Source organism: Lithobates pipiens, unplaced genomic scaffold (genome assembly GCF_037356315.1).
Source record: "Lithobates pipiens isolate NorthernLeopardFrog02 unplaced genomic scaffold, aLitPip1_a1.2 Scaffold_19, whole genome shotgun sequence".
Taxonomy (NCBI): Eukaryota; Metazoa; Chordata; class Amphibia; order Anura; family Ranidae; genus Lithobates; species Lithobates pipiens.
In genome coordinates this window covers 408,271,180-408,289,494 of record NW_027507764.1, presented here as the reverse complement: position 1 = coordinate 408,289,494, position 18,315 = coordinate 408,271,180, and the positions used below count along the sequence as shown (strand labels likewise).

At 37.2% G+C, this 18,315-nt stretch overlaps 1 protein-coding gene across 10 annotated transcripts in view; it reads left to right on the top strand.

Moving 5' to 3' along the window:
- PTPRM (protein tyrosine phosphatase receptor type M) overlaps nucleotides 1-18,315 on the top strand; it is a 982,826-nt gene that overhangs the window by 764,563 nt on the left and 199,948 nt on the right. For 6 of the 10 annotated variants that reach the window (XM_077492470.1, XM_077492475.1, XM_077492473.1 and 3 more), the window contains 3 exons: nucleotides 3,549-3,700; nucleotides 7,300-7,374; nucleotides 11,846-11,872. In XM_077492470.1, coding sequence (XP_077348596.1) covers nucleotides 3,549-3,700; nucleotides 7,300-7,374; nucleotides 11,846-11,872 — 254 coding nt within the window. The remainder of the gene's footprint in view (nucleotides 1-3,548; nucleotides 3,701-7,299; nucleotides 7,375-11,845; nucleotides 11,873-18,315) is intronic. The other 4 variants (XM_077492471.1, XM_077492476.1, XM_077492478.1 and 1 more) reach the window with 1 other exon arrangement.

Sequence of the window (18,315 nt, the reverse complement as noted above, 5' to 3'; positions counted from 1 at the left end):
GTATAATACTTTCCATTTTTGTTAATAAAGCAATGGTTTTGGGATAATACATTGATCTATGCACCCTCCCTTTCTTTTTGTGTTATTTACAACAGGGGTGGAGAGGAAATCTAAAAATGAGTAATGTTCCTCCTGGCTAAAAAGGGTAATGCTAAATATTATTATGTCTGATAATAAAGGAAAAAAATGTTTTGTTTTTGTATTGTCCTGACCATAGCAAATAAAGAAAGGCAGTATGTACAAAACCACTACACATTTCCATTAGAGAGCTTAGATTATGTGCTTCAGTTTCCTTTCGTGATACAAAAAAAAAAAAACATACTGGTAGGTTAATTGGCTTCTTTTTAAACCGGGCCTATGGCGTGGGTGTATATGTTCTTTTTCTGACTGTGGAAGGGGAATGAGTTTTTAAGCTCTGCCAATGCAGAGACTGATGGAAATGGCTTTATGTAATTTTCAGAATATGTACACATTATGTCAATCATAAAATAAACAGAGACCTTGCTATCCTGCTTTTTTACATATACTATGTTTTTTAGTACCAAGACATGAAAGAGCATTTGTATAAGTCATGTTCATAACAACTCTGTGTTACACAAATGTGCAACAGAAATCAATGCTCATATGCAATAACTGTTCATACCTGGTCAACGGACAATACAAAAAACAGAGGACCCCTGTATCAAGGCACCAGGAATGGTCATCTATGATTTGTTGTGTTGTCAAGCACAGCTGCCAACTTTATTTCTGTTTGTTACATCACATTATTCATTACACTGTTCAGTACAGCTACAAGTTCTAGACTTAGGGGGCCTATTTATAAGACATTAGTTGTACAAATGTCACAAGCCTTGGTGAAGGCTGCATGAAGTTTCTCTGTACTTCCCCGAAAACTTCATATGACTGTCAGCTCCATCTAGTGGCCAAAATGTGGTACATTTTTCTGAACTACCTCAATCAGAAAATATACCATATTTTGGCCACTAGATGGCGATGACAATACAAGGAAGTCATATTATGCGAGAAAACATGGAGAAAATCCATGCAGCTTGTGACATTTGTCCCTTGCATGTTTTATAAATAAACCACCTTAATCTCAAGCCATGGTTTTTAAAAAGTTATGAATATTTAATCAGGTCTGGTTGCTCTGTATGGGTACAGAATTTAAGCAGTGAAAGATAGAGTCCTCTTCCATCCCAAATACCGTTATTTGGCAATTAAATTTAATTTAGGTTCAATAAGGTTCATCCCTCATTAATTTAATTGCATCCTATTTATCCTTATCTACTTGCCAACCAAGCCTTTTCTGGCACTTTTTGTTTACAAGATGAAATAAGTATTTTCTGCTAGAAAATTACTTAGAACCCCCAAATATTATATGTATTTTTTTTGCCAGCGAATAAAATGGCTATCATTACAATAATTTGTATCACATGGTAGTTGCGCAGTGGTTTTTCAAATGCAATTTTTTAGGAAAAAATACACATTAATGACTTTTAATGCAAAAAAAGTATATATATATATATATATATATATATATATATATATATATATATATATATATATATATATGAACCCAATTTTTTGGAAAAGTATAAAAGATAATGATATGCCAAGTAAATAGATGCCCAACGTGTTATGCTTTAAAATTGCACACGCTCGTGAAATAGCGACAAGCTATGATACTAAAATATCTCCCCATTTAAATTTTTTTTTACAGGTTACCTATTTAGAGTTACAGAGGAGGTCTAGCTGTAGAAATATTGCTCTTGCTCTAATGTTTGTGGTGATACCTCACTTGTGTGGTGTGGACACTGTTTACATATACGCAAGCGACGTATACATTCACTTCTGTATGCGAGCACGGAGGAATTTTTTTCGTATTTATTTTATTTTTTATTTGTATATTGTCGCTTTAATTTTTTATTTTTTTTAATCAATTTTATTTATATTAGAAAGAATGTAAACTTCACTTGTAATAGAAATAAGGGAAGATAGGCCCTCTTTATGGTGATATATGGGGTCAAAAAGGCCCCAAATATCTCCTCTACCTTTAAAAGCAAAAGATTTTAAAAAAAAATAGATCTTTTGATTAATAAAAAAAATTATTTACTTCCACCCTATACCAAAAGTGATGTCAGAAGGTCTCTCTGGTCCTTCAAGACCATAGAGACGATCAGAGATGATCTGGTCTCTGGTAATCTCTATGGCCAGCTGCTTGACCCATTGGATCTTTTCTTGGGCACGCCGGTAAAAATGTTAAGCCTGAGAAACATCGGCAAGCGGCCCCTTCCTGCTGCTTCTGAAAGCAATAAAGCAGTAAAGTAGCTGCTTGGACTGCTTTTATCAGAAAAAAATTAACAGGGTTATGGCTGATGGCTTCCCCAGTAAACCACTTGCAAACCGCAACTTATATATACGCATTGTGGTTGGCATTTGGTATAGAACCTTGTTGAGCAGCAAAGACCATATGTCACCTATCCGGGATTTCAGTGAAGATGAAAACTTCTCAATTTTCTGCAATACTAATTAACCACTTGCCTACAGGGCCAATTCTGGCATTCCCCTGCTACATGTAAACATCAGCATTTTTTTGCTAGAAAATTACTTTTACCACCAAACAGTATATATTTAAGCAGAGGTCCTGATTTATGAATTTTAACACACAAAAACACAATATAATACCCAATTTGTAAAATATAAACGATGATGTTATGCCCATTAAATGGCTACCTAACATGTCACGCTTTAAAATTGTGTACGTGCAATGGTAGCAAACTATGATACTTTAAAATTGCCATAGACAACGCCTTAAAGCTTTTACAGGATACCAGTTTAGAGATACACAGGAGGTGCTACAATTATTGCTCTTGCTATAACGTTTGTGGTGATACCTCAAATGTGTGCATGTGTGGTGCAAACACCATTTACATGTGTGCATGCGTGATTTATATATGTGTTCACCTTTTTATTTAAAAAAATTATACATTTTTTAAACTCTCTTTAAAATTGGATCACTTTTATTACTATAAAAAAGGGACAAACAACAGGAACTATAACTTGTTCTCTTTACTGAGACATCTTGGGTCTCTTAGACCCCAGATCTTTCCTCTGCCTTTAAAAGCATCTGATCAAAATGAGATCGGTTTGATCGGATGCTTTCACAGGCTGGTACACCAACACTTTAATAAAAAGGAAAACTACAGACCACAAGCAGCATCAACATCATAAAAATCTTTTGTGTTCAACTGTAAAAAAAAAAAAAAATGTAAGAATAAAATAGGTAAGTTTCAATTAACCCATACATTCTTCTGCTATGAAAAACTGTGACCCAAGACAGGTTCTCTTTTTTTTTTCTCACGTAGCATGTCATCTGCAAGGGAAATTTTGTTTCTGCTCAGATGGGTAAATGTATTAACTCAGCCTTGTGAAAAGCATTAACTAAAAAGGTAGTCGGCTAGTACAGGATGTACTATAATCATGTAGCCGTGTGTGTAATGTCATGTAGCAGTAGTGATTTATTGTTTTTTGTGCCAATTGTTTTCCAGGAAACTGGCAAAGAAGCGGAAAGAGACCCTGAGCAGCACCCGCCAGGAGATGACAGTGATGGTGAATTCAATGGATAAAAGCTACACGGAGCAAGGCACCAACTGTGATGAAGCTTTCTCTTTCATGGACACGCACAATCTAAATGGCAGATGTAAGTTCAAAATGATTTTGCTCCAGCACTGGGTTTTATTTTTACTAATGCATGGAGGAGGAAGCAACTGAAGTGAATAAGAGTGACTTTTAAGACTTTTCCATCTCATTAACCAATCAATTTAATGGACAAAGTAGTCACTTATGGAAAATCAGTGCCTCCCGTGCTGTGCCTTAAATCACATTGCGTATTGTAATGAGCAGCCACTGATGCATCAAGGGCTTTCTCTTAATAATCATAACAAGTTTGCCTGTCTTTGCTGTCAAAGCCCAGAGTATAGCTGGGAGCATGATGTACTTTTTCTATTATACACTGTGAATAATTTCCATTTTCCTCATTTAAGAATAGCTTGGAGTTGTGTTTTTTTTTAAGCATTAAGGAAATCGGCATGTTAGTTATAGTCTCCAGGCTCCTAAGCCCATTGTGTGGGCTGAGCTTTTTCAGCTTATTGGTTCCCTGAGAATAACGGCATTAAAGGGATTTCCAGGAACGCTGACAATACCTTAAACTGGGACTCCAGGCAGGTATTTTGAAATACCATTAAATTCGTTTATGCATTAAAAAATAGTACATGTATTTTCTAGCATACAAACCTACATCCTAAATTTGAGTCTGACAGTGTCTGACAATGCTAGGAGGAGAGAAAACAGGAATAACCCCATTAATCTGCTGCCGTTCCATCAGTGTCCAATCAGCAGTTTGCATTTAAATGCACTATATACTGTGTACTTATGAAGATAACACATGTTAAAGCGGAACTTCACCCAAAATGGAAAGTTCAGCTCTTCCTTTTCCTCCTCCCCTCCTCTGACATATTTGGCAGATTTTTTTGGAGGGGTGGAGCGGGTATCTGTTTCTAACAGGTACCCGCTCCCACTTCTGAAGTCCCCCCCCCATCCCTGCCTGCAGTCTTCTGGGACACAACACAGGTTCCAGAAGACTGCAGGATCATTCACGTAGTGCAGTGCAGCTCTTGCATTCGCAGGGAGCAGCCAGCTGTGAAGCCTCAAGGAGTCAAAGCCAGCTGTCCACAGTTAAAATTCTGGCGCAGAGGGCTAAAGGCCAGTGAAGAAACCGGCTTGGGTGAGCACAGCCCTGGAACCCTGGGCAAAAGAGTGCCTGTTCATTAAAAATCAGCAGCTACAGTTTTTGTAAAATAACAAAAACAGTCTAGCGCCATAAAAATGGGACATATGTTGCACTGGGAACCTTGTTAATGTCTTATACTTACTAGCTTTATTTTTTTATAGCTGCTGACTTTTAATTTTCACATACCCAACTGAAATTAAAGCAGGGAAAGTTCGGCATTAACCTGATTGTATAGTCTTGTTTTTAGATTAACAAAAATAACAAACATGTTATGCTTATCCTCCTCTTCTCAGGTCCCTCTTTACTGCTCCTGGCCCCTCCCTCCTGTCGAGTGCCCCCACAACAAGCAGCTTGCTGTGGGGGCACCTGAGCCGAGTTGCAGCTCCGTGTATCCATTCATACACAAAGCTGCCATTCAGCCCCACCCTCTCTCTCTGGAATGGCTAACTGACTTTGACAGTCATGGGAGCCAATGACCCCGCTGCTATGTCTCAGCAAATCAGGAGGAGAGTCCCGGACAGCCGAGGGACTCGTGGACATGGCTGGTGATAGGAATGTTTGCATGAAAAATCCTATCAGTACATTTAATAATGCTATTTGAAAGTACTTCAACATTTTGTTTGCCTTTAACATTCACTTATGGAATGAATGGAATTTCCCAATCAAAAAACACATTTACTGTTAGAATTTAATTTTCTCAAGAAACATTTTCCATCCTGCACTTTTGATTGTTTTCAGCACCATGGCAAAAAACAGTCATCAATTTGACACCATTAATTAGAATATCAAAAAAATTCTACAATTATATTTTTTTAATAGGTGTACCTACAGTATGTTTGTCCATTGCATATGTACAGTGGGGACGGAAAGTATTCAGAACCCCTCTTTGTTATATTGCAGCCATTTGCTAAAATCATTTAACTTCATTTTTATCCTCATTAATGTACACACAGCACCCCATATTGATAGAAAAACACAGAATTGTTGACATTTTTGCAGATTTATGAAAAAAATAAAAACTGAAATATCACATGGTCCTAAGTATTCAGACCCTTTGCTCAGTATTTAGTAGAGGCACCCTTTTGGCCTAATACAGCCATGAGTCTTTTTGGGAAAGATGCAACAAGTTTTTCACACCTGGATTTGGGGATCCTCTGCCATTCCTCCCTGCAGATTCTCTCCAGTTCTGTCAGGTTGGAAGGTAAACGTTGATGGACAGCCATTTTTAGGTCTCTCTAGAGATGCTCAATTGGGTTTAAGTCAGGGCTCTGGCTGGGCCATTCAAGAACAGTCATGGAGTTCTTGTGAAGCCACTCCTTTGTCATTTTACCTGTGTTCTTAGGGTCATTGTCTTGTTGGAAGGTAAACCTTCAGCCCATTCTGAGGTCCTGAGCACTCTGGAGAAGGTTTTCGTCCAGGATATCCCTGTACTTGCCGCATTCATCTTTCCCTCATTTGCAACCAACCGTCCTGTCCCTGCAGCTGAAAAACATCCCCACAGCATGATGCTGCCACCACAATGCTTCACTGTTGGGACTGTATTGGACAGGTAATGAGCAGTGCCTGGTTTTCTCCACACATACTGCTTAGAATTAAGGCCAAACAGTTCTATCTTGATCTCATTAGACCAAAGAATCTTATTTCTCACCATCTGGGAGTCCTTCAGGTGTTTTTTAGCAAACTCCATGCTGGCTTTCATGTGTTTTGCACTGAGGAGAGGATTCCGTCGGGCCACTCTGTCATAAAGCCCCAACTGGTGGAGGGCTGCAGTGATGGTTGACATTCTACAACTTTCTCCCATCTCCCGACTGCATCTCTGGAGCTCAGCCACAGTGATCTTTGGGTTCTTCTTTACTTCTCTCACCAAGGCTATTCTCCCCCGATAGCTCAGTTTGGCCGGACAGCCAGCTCTAGGAAGGGTTCTGGTCATCCCAAATGTCTTCCATTTAAGGATTATGGAAGCCACTGTGCTCTTAGGAACCTTTAGTGCACGATTAAGAACACAATTCTGTGTTTTTCTGTCAATATGGGGTGCTGTGTGTACATTAATGAGGAAAAAAATGTACTTAAATTATTTTCGCAAATGGCTTCAATATAACAAATAGTGAAAATGTTAAGGGGGTCTGAATACTTTCCGTCCCCACTGTAGGTTGTGCTGACTGCTTAGTAAAATAGCATAGTGAGGGCCCATTCGCTACAAATTCATGCTTTTAAATGTTTTGTGTTAGACGGTCCATTTATTTTGCATGGGCTATCAATGTACCTTTATTGGGTCCTGTTCTGGTTTTTAGGACACAGTACAGTACATTGTGGTACAGTATAATGCATATACAGTATGCTGCAGCACATTAAATGTATGCATTGAGGTGCAATTAACAATGAATAACAATGCAGTGTGTTGGTTTTGTATATGGACTCAGAGGGGCCATTCACACCAGGGTGCTGCGGTAATGTTAATATGCCAGATGTCTAGTACAGTAGATTAAATAATTCTTGTTCTTTCTTTGCAGCTGTTTCATCACCATCTTCATTCACAATGAAAACAAACACTCTAAGTACAACTGTGCCCAACTCATACTACCCAGGTAAGCAGGATATAGAAATAATGTTCTACTTTATTCAATCATTATTCTATTTTTCAGTATGTGTGCAGAAAGCCAAGAGGATCTTGCCTCTTGAAAATAAATATTTTGCTCACAGTGATGGTAGATTATGTCATGGCTGATTATGGGGCAGGTTCATTGTAAGATGAGCCCAGCTATAGCCCACACTTTTTTTCCATCCATAAAGATTCATTAACATTTTCAATGAGCTAACAACAAAAGAAGTAGGCAGCATCAAGAACATAAAAAGAAAAACGTGAGGTAACATAGAATTTCAAAACAATAAAGAAAGCAAGTACTCCACGATGTCAGTCAACGACGAGACAGCACACTGTCTTCAAGGTGCATCAGGAGATATCTATAATGTAAACAGTGTTGTCAAAGGTAAGCATAACTTTCCTAGATGCCCTCATCTTCAGTCTCTCTTCCATGGGGTAGATCCATATACTGTATGTTAGGAGTTAGGACACAAAGGTCTTAGTTTAAAGGGAGGCTGTGGGAGGGACCAGATAAAAAGTAACTTTTTTTAGTTATGTATAGAGTGTCAAATGGTTTAAATATACTAGGGTTTTCATTTCTGTTGTGCCCCTGTTGGGGATATTTTTCCTCTCCTCCTGTCGATGTTACCCCAGGAAAAGAAATTCATGAAACCGAGGTCCCCGGCACCAGAGAACATAGGGAAAATGCAGAAGAAACTCTATTCCTTTAAAACATTGTGGCTGATTTACTAATGTAGTTGAGAATATCCATGAAAAAAAAATGTTTAAAAAAAAAAAGTTTAATTTCAGTTATCCAACTATGTGCAGATTAAATAAAAATGCAGGAATTTGCTTTTCGTATGATTGGGTTATTGAAGTGAATCTTGACTCATCTTTTAGTAAATCAGCCTGTCTGTCTCTATAACAATTGTTCTCTTCCTGCCCCAGTGATACTCTGTTCCTAGGTAGAAAGGAAATAAGGGGAAATTTCCCAAATGGAGACATAAACAGAAATAGGAACACAAACCCTGCTCCTTTCTGTCCAAAACTTTAAAAAAAGCAAGATTGTTTGGGTGTAGTTGGGCTTTAAGTAAACCAATGTCAGAACAGATTTCTTGCCATGCTGCAACATCAAAGATAATGCTTTAGTTATCTTTATGTTGAACTGGGTTGCCATCACTTTTCCAAAACTGTTCATAGTTCTGAGCATATAAATGCCTCTCTGTGAGGTTTATAAGGGAAAAGAAGCAGTCTAAAAGGGGGTTCATCAGACAGCATTGTGCTGCAGTACTGCAAGTTATTCCCCACCATTCCCATTAGCTGTTTAGTTTTCTGTTATATAGAAACCATTAGGAAGTCTGGGGAATTTAGCTGCTTCCTGCCCATATCAACAGCTGCATTGAGTCCTGGTGATGTCAAAGTCCTCCCAGGAAACCTCGAGTTTAGCAAATTTCATACCAGCTGAGGCTATGTTTGACTTGGCAGTAGGTATAATGCTTTAAAAAAATGCATCTGTGCTATTCAGTACTTTCAGTATCCTTATATATGAGTGAGAGAAGAGAAGCAGTGAATAACCCAGAAGCACAAATTAACTAGAGCCAAGTCACATGCCAGCAAGGTAACTGTGAAGTCGCTGATATTTGACTAACATGTGTTCCTCAGCTTCATAGCAAAAATAGCAATTCTTTCAAGTTTCTTTGTCACTGCTGTCTTTACTACAACTGAACTTGAATCTTCAGAGCCATTACTTTCCCTATGTTACTCTAGGAATTTTTCAGGCTGCTGGAATTTATGGCATTTGCCAGTCAGTAAAACTTCAAGCATTGCCAGGCAGAACCACAGACGTCAAAGCAAGTTATTCTAGTTACAGGAATGGCTGTGGAAACTGTTAAACCACAGGGAATTAGGTACATTCTTAAAAAAAAAAAAAAAACTATATGCCAACCATTTTTAATAATTCACTACAATCCTTATGGATACTTATATTGGCAACACTGGTTTTTGTAGCAAATTTTACCAACACAATAGGCATGAATTGTGCTACTTATTCTCTCACTTTCTTTCATTCTCTGCAGAAAGTTGTACAATATTTGTAGATGCATGTGAGCATTGATGGGGTTTCCCATTATCACTTTCATTCAGCATTGATTTACTACACAATACTTATACATTTCTAGTTGGATCCCCAAAATTATTATGGAATCAGCATTTTTGCCTGATGATATATGAATGATACAGGTCAAATATACTCAGCAAAGTTCGACATGTACACATGTATGAGCAGCTGTGACTTATATATCAGGATCACTTTTAGCCCTGGTCCAGATGCTGTGTAAAGCTTTACTGCTGAGAAACATGTTTGCATACTGTATTACCAGCTAAACAACACACAAGAGGTCTTATGTATGAAAGTATGCTAAGAAGAACATTTCTATCAGTGTCCTTAGTTAATTTCCTACTCTGCACTGAGACAATAAGGGTCTCTCTCAACAAGCTTTGGGCTTGTGTCAATTAAATCAGTTCAACATCAGTTTTAGACATTTATAAGATCATTCGCAATTCATTGATAGGTGCATTTGACCTACTATTGACCTCCTTCTGACCTGATTCAAGCAAGCTTTGCATTGCAGTAGACTTGCATGGTAATACAAAACCTGTTTGAAGTAAAAAAAAAGCTAACTGAGAAGCTGAACTTCTATGGGTTAAAGTACAATTTCTTTCAAGCACCTATCTGGTAAAAAAGGCTTGTATTAGTATTGTTTAATTGTTCTGTTGACCTAAGATAAATGATAATTGTAGCTGAGTATTGGGATCTGTGTTCATAGGTTTCATAAAGTGCTTGTACCATTTTTTCCGCTCTGTTTGGAAAAGGATGTTATAGGCACAGCGGACCTTACACTGTTTTTTGTTGCTTATTGATCCTCACTGTGAGTGTTCTGCTCTAGGCATATGGACGCTGAGATTGGAAATTGTGCATGTGCACACAGGTCCTTTAAATGTATCTGAAAATCTGTTTTATGACTCAGTATTACTGTATCAGTGCAAGAGTTATGGATTGGATTATTAGATATGACAAGCGCCATTGTTGTTCAGCAACAGATCAATGTGAACTTTTCTACAACTTAACTTTTTTTTAACAAAGCCATATGGAGCGGCCATTTTAATTATTGATATAGGACAGGAGTCGGTTAACAACAAGCAAGGCTGGACACTATTTACAAGTACCCTAAACCCCTCATGGATAAAAAAAAAAGCAGTGCCAGTGCAAACTTTCAATAATTGCCTACCTTGCAGCATATTTTTTTCTTCAAGATTGCAGGTGTACGAATACATGCCCTGATTTTTTCATGGTCCCCTGGCATCCCATCTGTGGCTTTTGTATGCAATAAAATACACCCAAATTACTGTGTCCATATACAAAAGAAATAATGAATATGTTTTGGACTGTTGAATGAATCAGGTGTGCACTAATCTACTAATGGTATGGCAAAACTATCTGCAATCCAGTCAAAGAAACCATTTAACCTACCATAGATCTAGTGTTCTTTATTTCAAGTGTAATGTAAATTGCTGAGCCAATATAGTTCTCCAGTGATGTTTTTGCAAGTTTTAAATGATAGCACCCATGCTCCTTGGAAATGTAAAAAAGCTAAATGTTGCTATAATCATACGAGGAGTAACGGGGATATTTGATTCATTAAAGAAATCCAAAAGCCACTCATGAAATAAGAATTTTTCACTGCCAATAGATGTTAAAGGAGAGATTGTCTATGGCTCTGTCTGTGGTAGTAGTGTAGTGTTGTAATATGTATGTCTGATCAGCTTGCTTCCCAGGCAAGTCCTTCTTTAAAGCTGGCTATACATGGTTCAGTCTGAATAGGCCAAATTTTGATCCATGTATGGCTGTTCCCATTAGAGAGGAGTTGATCCACTAATCAGTTCCTCCCAAACAGTCATGTCAGTATATTTTCGATCCATCAGCATTTGCAGCCAATCAACTGCAGTGTTGATCAGTGTATTCTGACAGCAGATGTCCAGCCGTCGGAATACAATAGCACTGTGGGGGGACTCGAATGTGTGGTTGGAGGAATCAGTTTAGTCTTTTTTAATCAGCGGGCTGGCTGTTAAAAAAAAAAGATCCATCTGTGGCCAGCTTACCTTCTGTAGGTTTGACATTATGGGCAAGGTGGCAGCCAGAAGTGTTTAATATAGGATTTTAAAATGATGCATTGCAGAGATGGGGGAACTGAATGAATTATTGTGCTAGACTCACCCGACCTCTAGACAATGCCATTGATAAGAGTAAACTTTCTTTGACCTTTTTTGCAGCGGTGTTATAAACCTTCCCTATGTGTAAACATGTATCTACCTTGCATCTGTAGTCTTCAAAGTTTGCATCAATTATTGTCTGTTTTCTCCTTCTCTCTTTTATCCTTTTTTTCTTCCTGCTTTGACCTGCTTGTGGTGTATGGCAGATCCATTTGTGCCAACTGCAATTCTAGGTGAGATCATTTCCCTTCATAAAAGTTATCTGTACAAATGACTAGGATAGACAGTGATAGCAGAAGAGACTTTACCCATGCGTCCTGTGTTTGGCTCTTCACACAGCAGTGACTCTAGTGATTCTTACACAATGCTGAACATGTTATGAAGAAAAGTATTCAATGTTCATTAAATGGTGCTACTAAAGATTGTTTTGTATATGTGGGGGTCATTCAAATCTATCACAGCTTTGCCCACTTGGCTTGTACACAATCTTATACTACAATATTTTCGTGGGACAGTTTTTCACTGTGACTGCATGTTGGAGCTGAATACTTCTAAAGTAAAACATGTAACAGTGGCAGCCAAGAAATGACTCTGCTAGCTACTAATGGGCTATGACTCCCATCAATTACTTGCTGGATGGAGTTTCCAGGGTTGATGGGAATTGTAGCCCAGGTGAAAGCTGGAGAACCAAATGTTGGCTAACACTGATCTGCAATGTTTGTCTAAAAATCTCATGCCTCTGTCTTTCTATCTCCCTTAACTTTGGTAGAACAGTCTAATTTTACAAGTATTTATTTTTCACACCTGTAAATTTTAATCTTTCAGACATTTTTGTAGAATAAATGCTTTTTTTCTTCATTGAACACTTGTGCTGTCAACTTTAAGGTACTTCGTAATTAGTTTTATACATCAAATAGAAATTTATAATGAAGTCAGACTCAAACAATAGAAGATGTTGAACTTGTTTCACTTGTAAACAAGCACTGCAAATTGTATTAAACATGTCAGATCTTAACTGTCATACATCTACAAATCAATGTGAAGCATTCTTGTTTAAACATTTATAATATCTTCAAGGAGCAGAGCCATCAAACTACATACAGTTATCATTATTTTACTGGTCTGGAGCCTGATGTCAGGTGTACTTTCAACATAATCTATTCAATTGGCTAAGATCCATTCACCAGATTGATTTACTGTCCTTTAATAAAAAAATCTTGAAATTTCGATATTGCAAAAATATCATGTTATCAAGTCATATAAAACAGAACAAAGCAGTCAAAGAGGGGTTATTGCATTGTGTTTTCTGCTATGAAGTTATTTCTCGATGCTGTATTGAGTGATATTAATGAATTCCTGGGCTGTTATAATGAATTGTGTGAAACCAGTTTATAGATTGCATGCCCTTAAGGCATTCAGAATTGATCCTTCAGATCTTTGAGGTTAGGAGCTTGTTACCTAGAATGATAACTGTTTGACAGGCTATTAACCTCTCAGTTAATTGTTAGCAGTTCAAACTCTAATTTATGGTATTCCTTTCCAGTGGAGTGACAACAGTAAGATGCCTGGCATCCCATCATACTAGGTAGAAGTAGATGAGTCACTGGATTCAGATCCCTGGTATATAATGAAAATCCTTATAAAGCCAAATGGTTTGCACTTGGCAGCTCCCAAGAAAGGGCCCTTTCTCAAAATACAAAAGTCATCTTATTTGGGAAGTACATAGACATTTCAACCAAACAAAGCACCAAACAATAGTTTCTTGAGTTTAAAGTGGTATATTATTGATTCCACATTGACAACAGGAAAAACACCAGGCACCCAATGCATTTTGGGGGTTCAGCAACTTCCCTTCATCAGACTCTAAAATAAACTGCATATCAGTTTGACCCAGAGCAATGATGTTGGAAAAATTCAACCCAAACCAGAAGGATAATCTTTTAAAAGGTGTCCAATGTCAGTGGCTGAGCAGTATGCTGACAGTTACATTTCCATTAAGTTCTGTGAAACAAAGTAAAGTGCATCACAGGTGTGATGGGCCCTTAGACTAAAACCTCTAACATACACATTACTTAGCAGTGACCATGCTACTGTTCCACTAACAGAGGCACCATTTAAAGTTTCTCCTCCTGGTTTGGAGTGAATTATTTCCGGAGCTTAGCTCTGGGTCCAACTTATATATTGTTTGTTCTAAAGCCCTGATGAAGGGGGAGTGCCCTACCCCCAAAACGCCTTGGCTGTCTGTTTTATTTAGTTTTTTTGTATTACAGGTACGTATATAGAGCCATCCGTTTATGCAGTGCTCCACATATATATATTCAGCCATTAACATTCACATCAGTCCCTGCCCTCAAGGAGCTTACAATCTAAGATCTCTATCTCACTTTCATACATACATATACTGGGGCCATTTAAGACAAGATTTAATTAACCTATCAGCATGCCTTTGGAGTGTAGGAGGAAAAACTGAGTATCTGGAGTAAACCCACGCAAGCACATGGAGGACATGCAAACTCCAGACAGGTAGTGCCATGGTTGTTTTTTCCTGTTGTCATTTGCAGAATCATTAAAATACCATTTTAAACTTTGGGAACTTTAGAAATCTCCTAAACATGTACCTGGATGCCTGATAGGGAGGAAATGTTTGATTAATTAATCTTCAGCCTGGCTTTCACACAGAACTACGTAACATTCCCAAGGAATGCCATAGCAGGACATGGACACGTTTATCTAAAAATGTGAACTTTATTCATTGCTCTACAACACCTGGAACTAAAACAATCACTTATACCAAGCAGAGTCCTGGCTTTATGGGACATGTGATTGGATTTTATTAGCAGCCTGCCTGCTTTTAGACTTTGTTCATATGGTCTTCAGCTTTTAAAGGAGCATACATCAAGTTTCTGCAAAGCTTTTTAGCAAGCTTTAAACAGTTTTGTTAAGGCCTTTAAAGCTTCAACAAAGCTACTTGAATCTTGCTAAAAGATTTGTGAAAAGTTTCTATACACTCTGCTCGTATACATTTAACTGCTTGCTGCTGGTCACAATAAATTTACTGCAGCAAGGCGACATGGGCTGGCAGGATCACAAACATGTACGTCATCCTGTCTGTTCCAGGTTAGGGACGCACCCCTTGATCGCTGTGTCTACCGGACACAGTGGATTGCGACTCCTGGTACTCAGCCATTTTGAGCTGGGGATCATCTGATCGTTTTGCAATCACATGATCACATTTTCAACAAAGCTGTTATAAATTAATTTCATTCATAACAGCTGTACTTCCTATAGTGATGCTGTGGTTGGCCCACAGCTATCACATTGTACCTGGGACAAACACAGCACCCTGTACCATGTGATAGCTGTGGGCCAATCACAGCACACAGTAGTAAATGACAGGTGTTATGAATGTAACCCATGCATGACAGTTCAGAAGATTGCTGTTACAGTGATGATCACTGTAACAGAAATCAAAGTGTAAAAGAAAATCCCCGATCACTATTAGGACACTGAACTATTCTGATGAAAGTATGTAGAAAAAAATGTTTAAAAAAAAAAAAAAGTTAAATAAAATGATTAATAAATGTTTTTTGTCACCAGTCAGTATCCGTGTGCTGTTACAGTGATGATCACTGTAACAGAAATCAAAGTGTAAAAGAAAATCCCCGATCACTATTAGGACACTGAACTATTCTGATGAAAGTATGTAGAAAAAAATGTTTAAAAAAAAAGTTAAATAAAATGATTAATAAATGTTTTTTGTCACCAGTCAGTATCAGTGATCGGCACCATATGTTGACCTTGTACTGCACTGTTGACAGTATGTAAAAATAAACTGTAAAAAATTTTTTATTTTATTTCTTAATTTTCCAAAAAATTGTGACAAAAAATTACAACTTCGAAAAACTCACCATTTTCCTAAATACCTAAGACTGTCTACTTTCTAAAAAGGAATTTTTACACAAACCAATTCATTTACACTTTGTGGGATTTTTTTGATACCAAAGACATGTAGCAGAATACATAGTGGAATACATAGTGGTCTAAAATAAATTAAGATATTTGATTTCATTGGATACATTTTGTAACAGAAAGTAGAAAATATATATTTTTTCAAAATATTTGGTCTTTTTTATTTATTTTTTATTTATATAGCAACCCCTCCCCCTCACATACAGTGATGCATGTTAAAGTAGCACAGTGCTGAATAGCAAAAAAAAAATGGACAAGTCATGAGGGAGGTAAAACCTTCTAGAGGTCAAGTAGTTAAAAACTGCTGTGTGAAGAAGAACTTGTTCTAGTTTTTGTTAACATCTGCCTATTTGTTTGGATGTAAAAAGTCTCTTTACCACACCATTTGAAAAAGGCGTGAGAATTTTTATGAACAACCAAAATAATATAGCATTTTTTATTTTAGATGGTATATGAGAAGAATTTCAAAATGTAGGATTAAACACAATTTTGTTTTAACTTTACAAGTCAAATACCTACAGTACCTTCTTCCATGAACAGATCTGGGATACTCCAGGCCATGTGAAATATCAATGACACAATCTATGGCAGCCTAGAATGTGGTTCTCAATATCCACAAATTCTAAGAATTTCCCTTCTGTCCATCTAGTGAAGGGCTTTATCACACATATAAATGTCCCTTGAGGGAAGAACATGCACAGTTTGGATGAATAAATCTGTGAGATGTAATTGCAGGATTATAGTAAGCCTATTAAGTAAAATCTTAGATATTTTTTTTTCATTCCCTTATCTCTGTCCAGCACTTCTGACACTGACAAGTAAGCCCGTCATACAGTTTTAATTCACAAAATAAATTAGATAATCAAATTTGTATTTATAGTACACAGCATTGTCTGTACACAATGGGATGCCAACATGCATCACTTATGAATAGAAGAATAATCTCTGAAGAATTAGAAAAAACATTTCCCTTCTTTCAAATATTCTGTCATGAAACTGGACCTGTAAATTTGTCCCAGTAGGATATAAAACAGTGGTGGTCAACTTACTATAAAAATGAGAATTCAACTGCGGTCCTTCACATCTTCAGAGGGTCAATTTTCAGTATATGTAGTGCTACAAAAGACTGTCAGAGGCAGACAATATTCTTCTTATGGTCAATAGAGACTGGGAACACGCTACAGGTATAATTACAGGCTATAGATATGCTGCAGGAAACTGTAGAGATCAGGAATATGTTACCCGAGGTGGCCATTATCTACACTTTACAATTAAATATGCCTACTCCTGAGATGTTTATCAGTTTTGGGCTTATAAAACGAAATACTGTTTCATCTATATTGATAAACCTATCCACCATCCCTGTGGATCCTTACTAACCAAAGAAATTTGCTCTCCTCTAGGTAATGTCTGCAATGCCAAAGACGCCAACAATAATACCTAGTCATTTGTAGGTTCTGATTTTATTTGCAGTTTCACATAAATCAGTAAATAAGGACTGGGCTGCTTTTTTAACAAGGGTCATGCAAACTACGAGTTTTTAACACCACTGTTCTTGATGTTTTATTAAATGAAAATTATCCAGTGGTGGAAACATCAGTGCCATCCATACAGGCAGCAAGGGCCTCTGAGGTCCTGGGGCCCATTGCAGGTAGGGGCTTCTCCTGCCTGGAATGGGCCCAAGAACCTCAGCGGCCAGATGACAAGCAGGGTACTTTCAGTGACTGAAGGTATCCTGGCTGGGTTCCAGGTATGTGGGCATTTCTCCTAAAACTACCAATTTACTGTGTGATTTTCTTTCTCTCCAAAGTTCATTATTTATTTCCTCACAATTCAGTAAGCTATAATGCATCATTTCTGCACAGGGACCCCTCGCTGACTTTGTCCATCACTGAGCATATCAATTGCTAAAATAATACTTTAACAGACAAGTGCTGCAACTATTGGGCCGAGCAGTAAGCAGGCCTAGTAATGTAGTGACAAGTACAATTGGAAATGATGTTAGTAATGAGAAGGGAATGTCTGGGACCCTATAACGAAATTGTTATAATAGTCCACCATATTTGTATATATTTTTTGCGTAGTAGAAAAATGTAATTTATATGTATAGCTGCATAACAGCCACACCAGTTAAATTGTAATACACACATATATATATATATATATAATCTACACCTAATTTTAGCCAAAAGGCTGAGAAGCAATACATATAATACATGTATTCATTTATTAAGTTGTACATTCATATGTTTATATTTTCAACAGTAAAGTATAGTTTTATGTGTAGTTTCCTAAAATATGTATTAAATTTATAAAATAAAAGTTATAGGCAAAAGCAGGCCACACCTTTCAAACTAATTGCCATATAATACATTCGTTAGAATTTAAGAAATACAAAAGTTTATTTGTATAATAGAAAAGCTGTAATTGTAAGTTAGATTATTGAACTTTTCTTCATAGCAGAAAACATTTTCTAAGTATGCAAAATTTAGACCTACTAAATAAATGTACAGTCTGAATGCCTAATCTAAATATCACAGTAACAAGTGTTTCATAAAATGCAAGAAAATGCATTTGTAAATATATATCAGTTTGGCTTTTTATCAAATGGATGTTTTCAATGAAGGAAAACAGCACTAAAGATGTTATTTTTTAAAGAGTTTTCTTCCCGCAACATTTAGTATGTAAATACTTTTGTGAAAGCTTA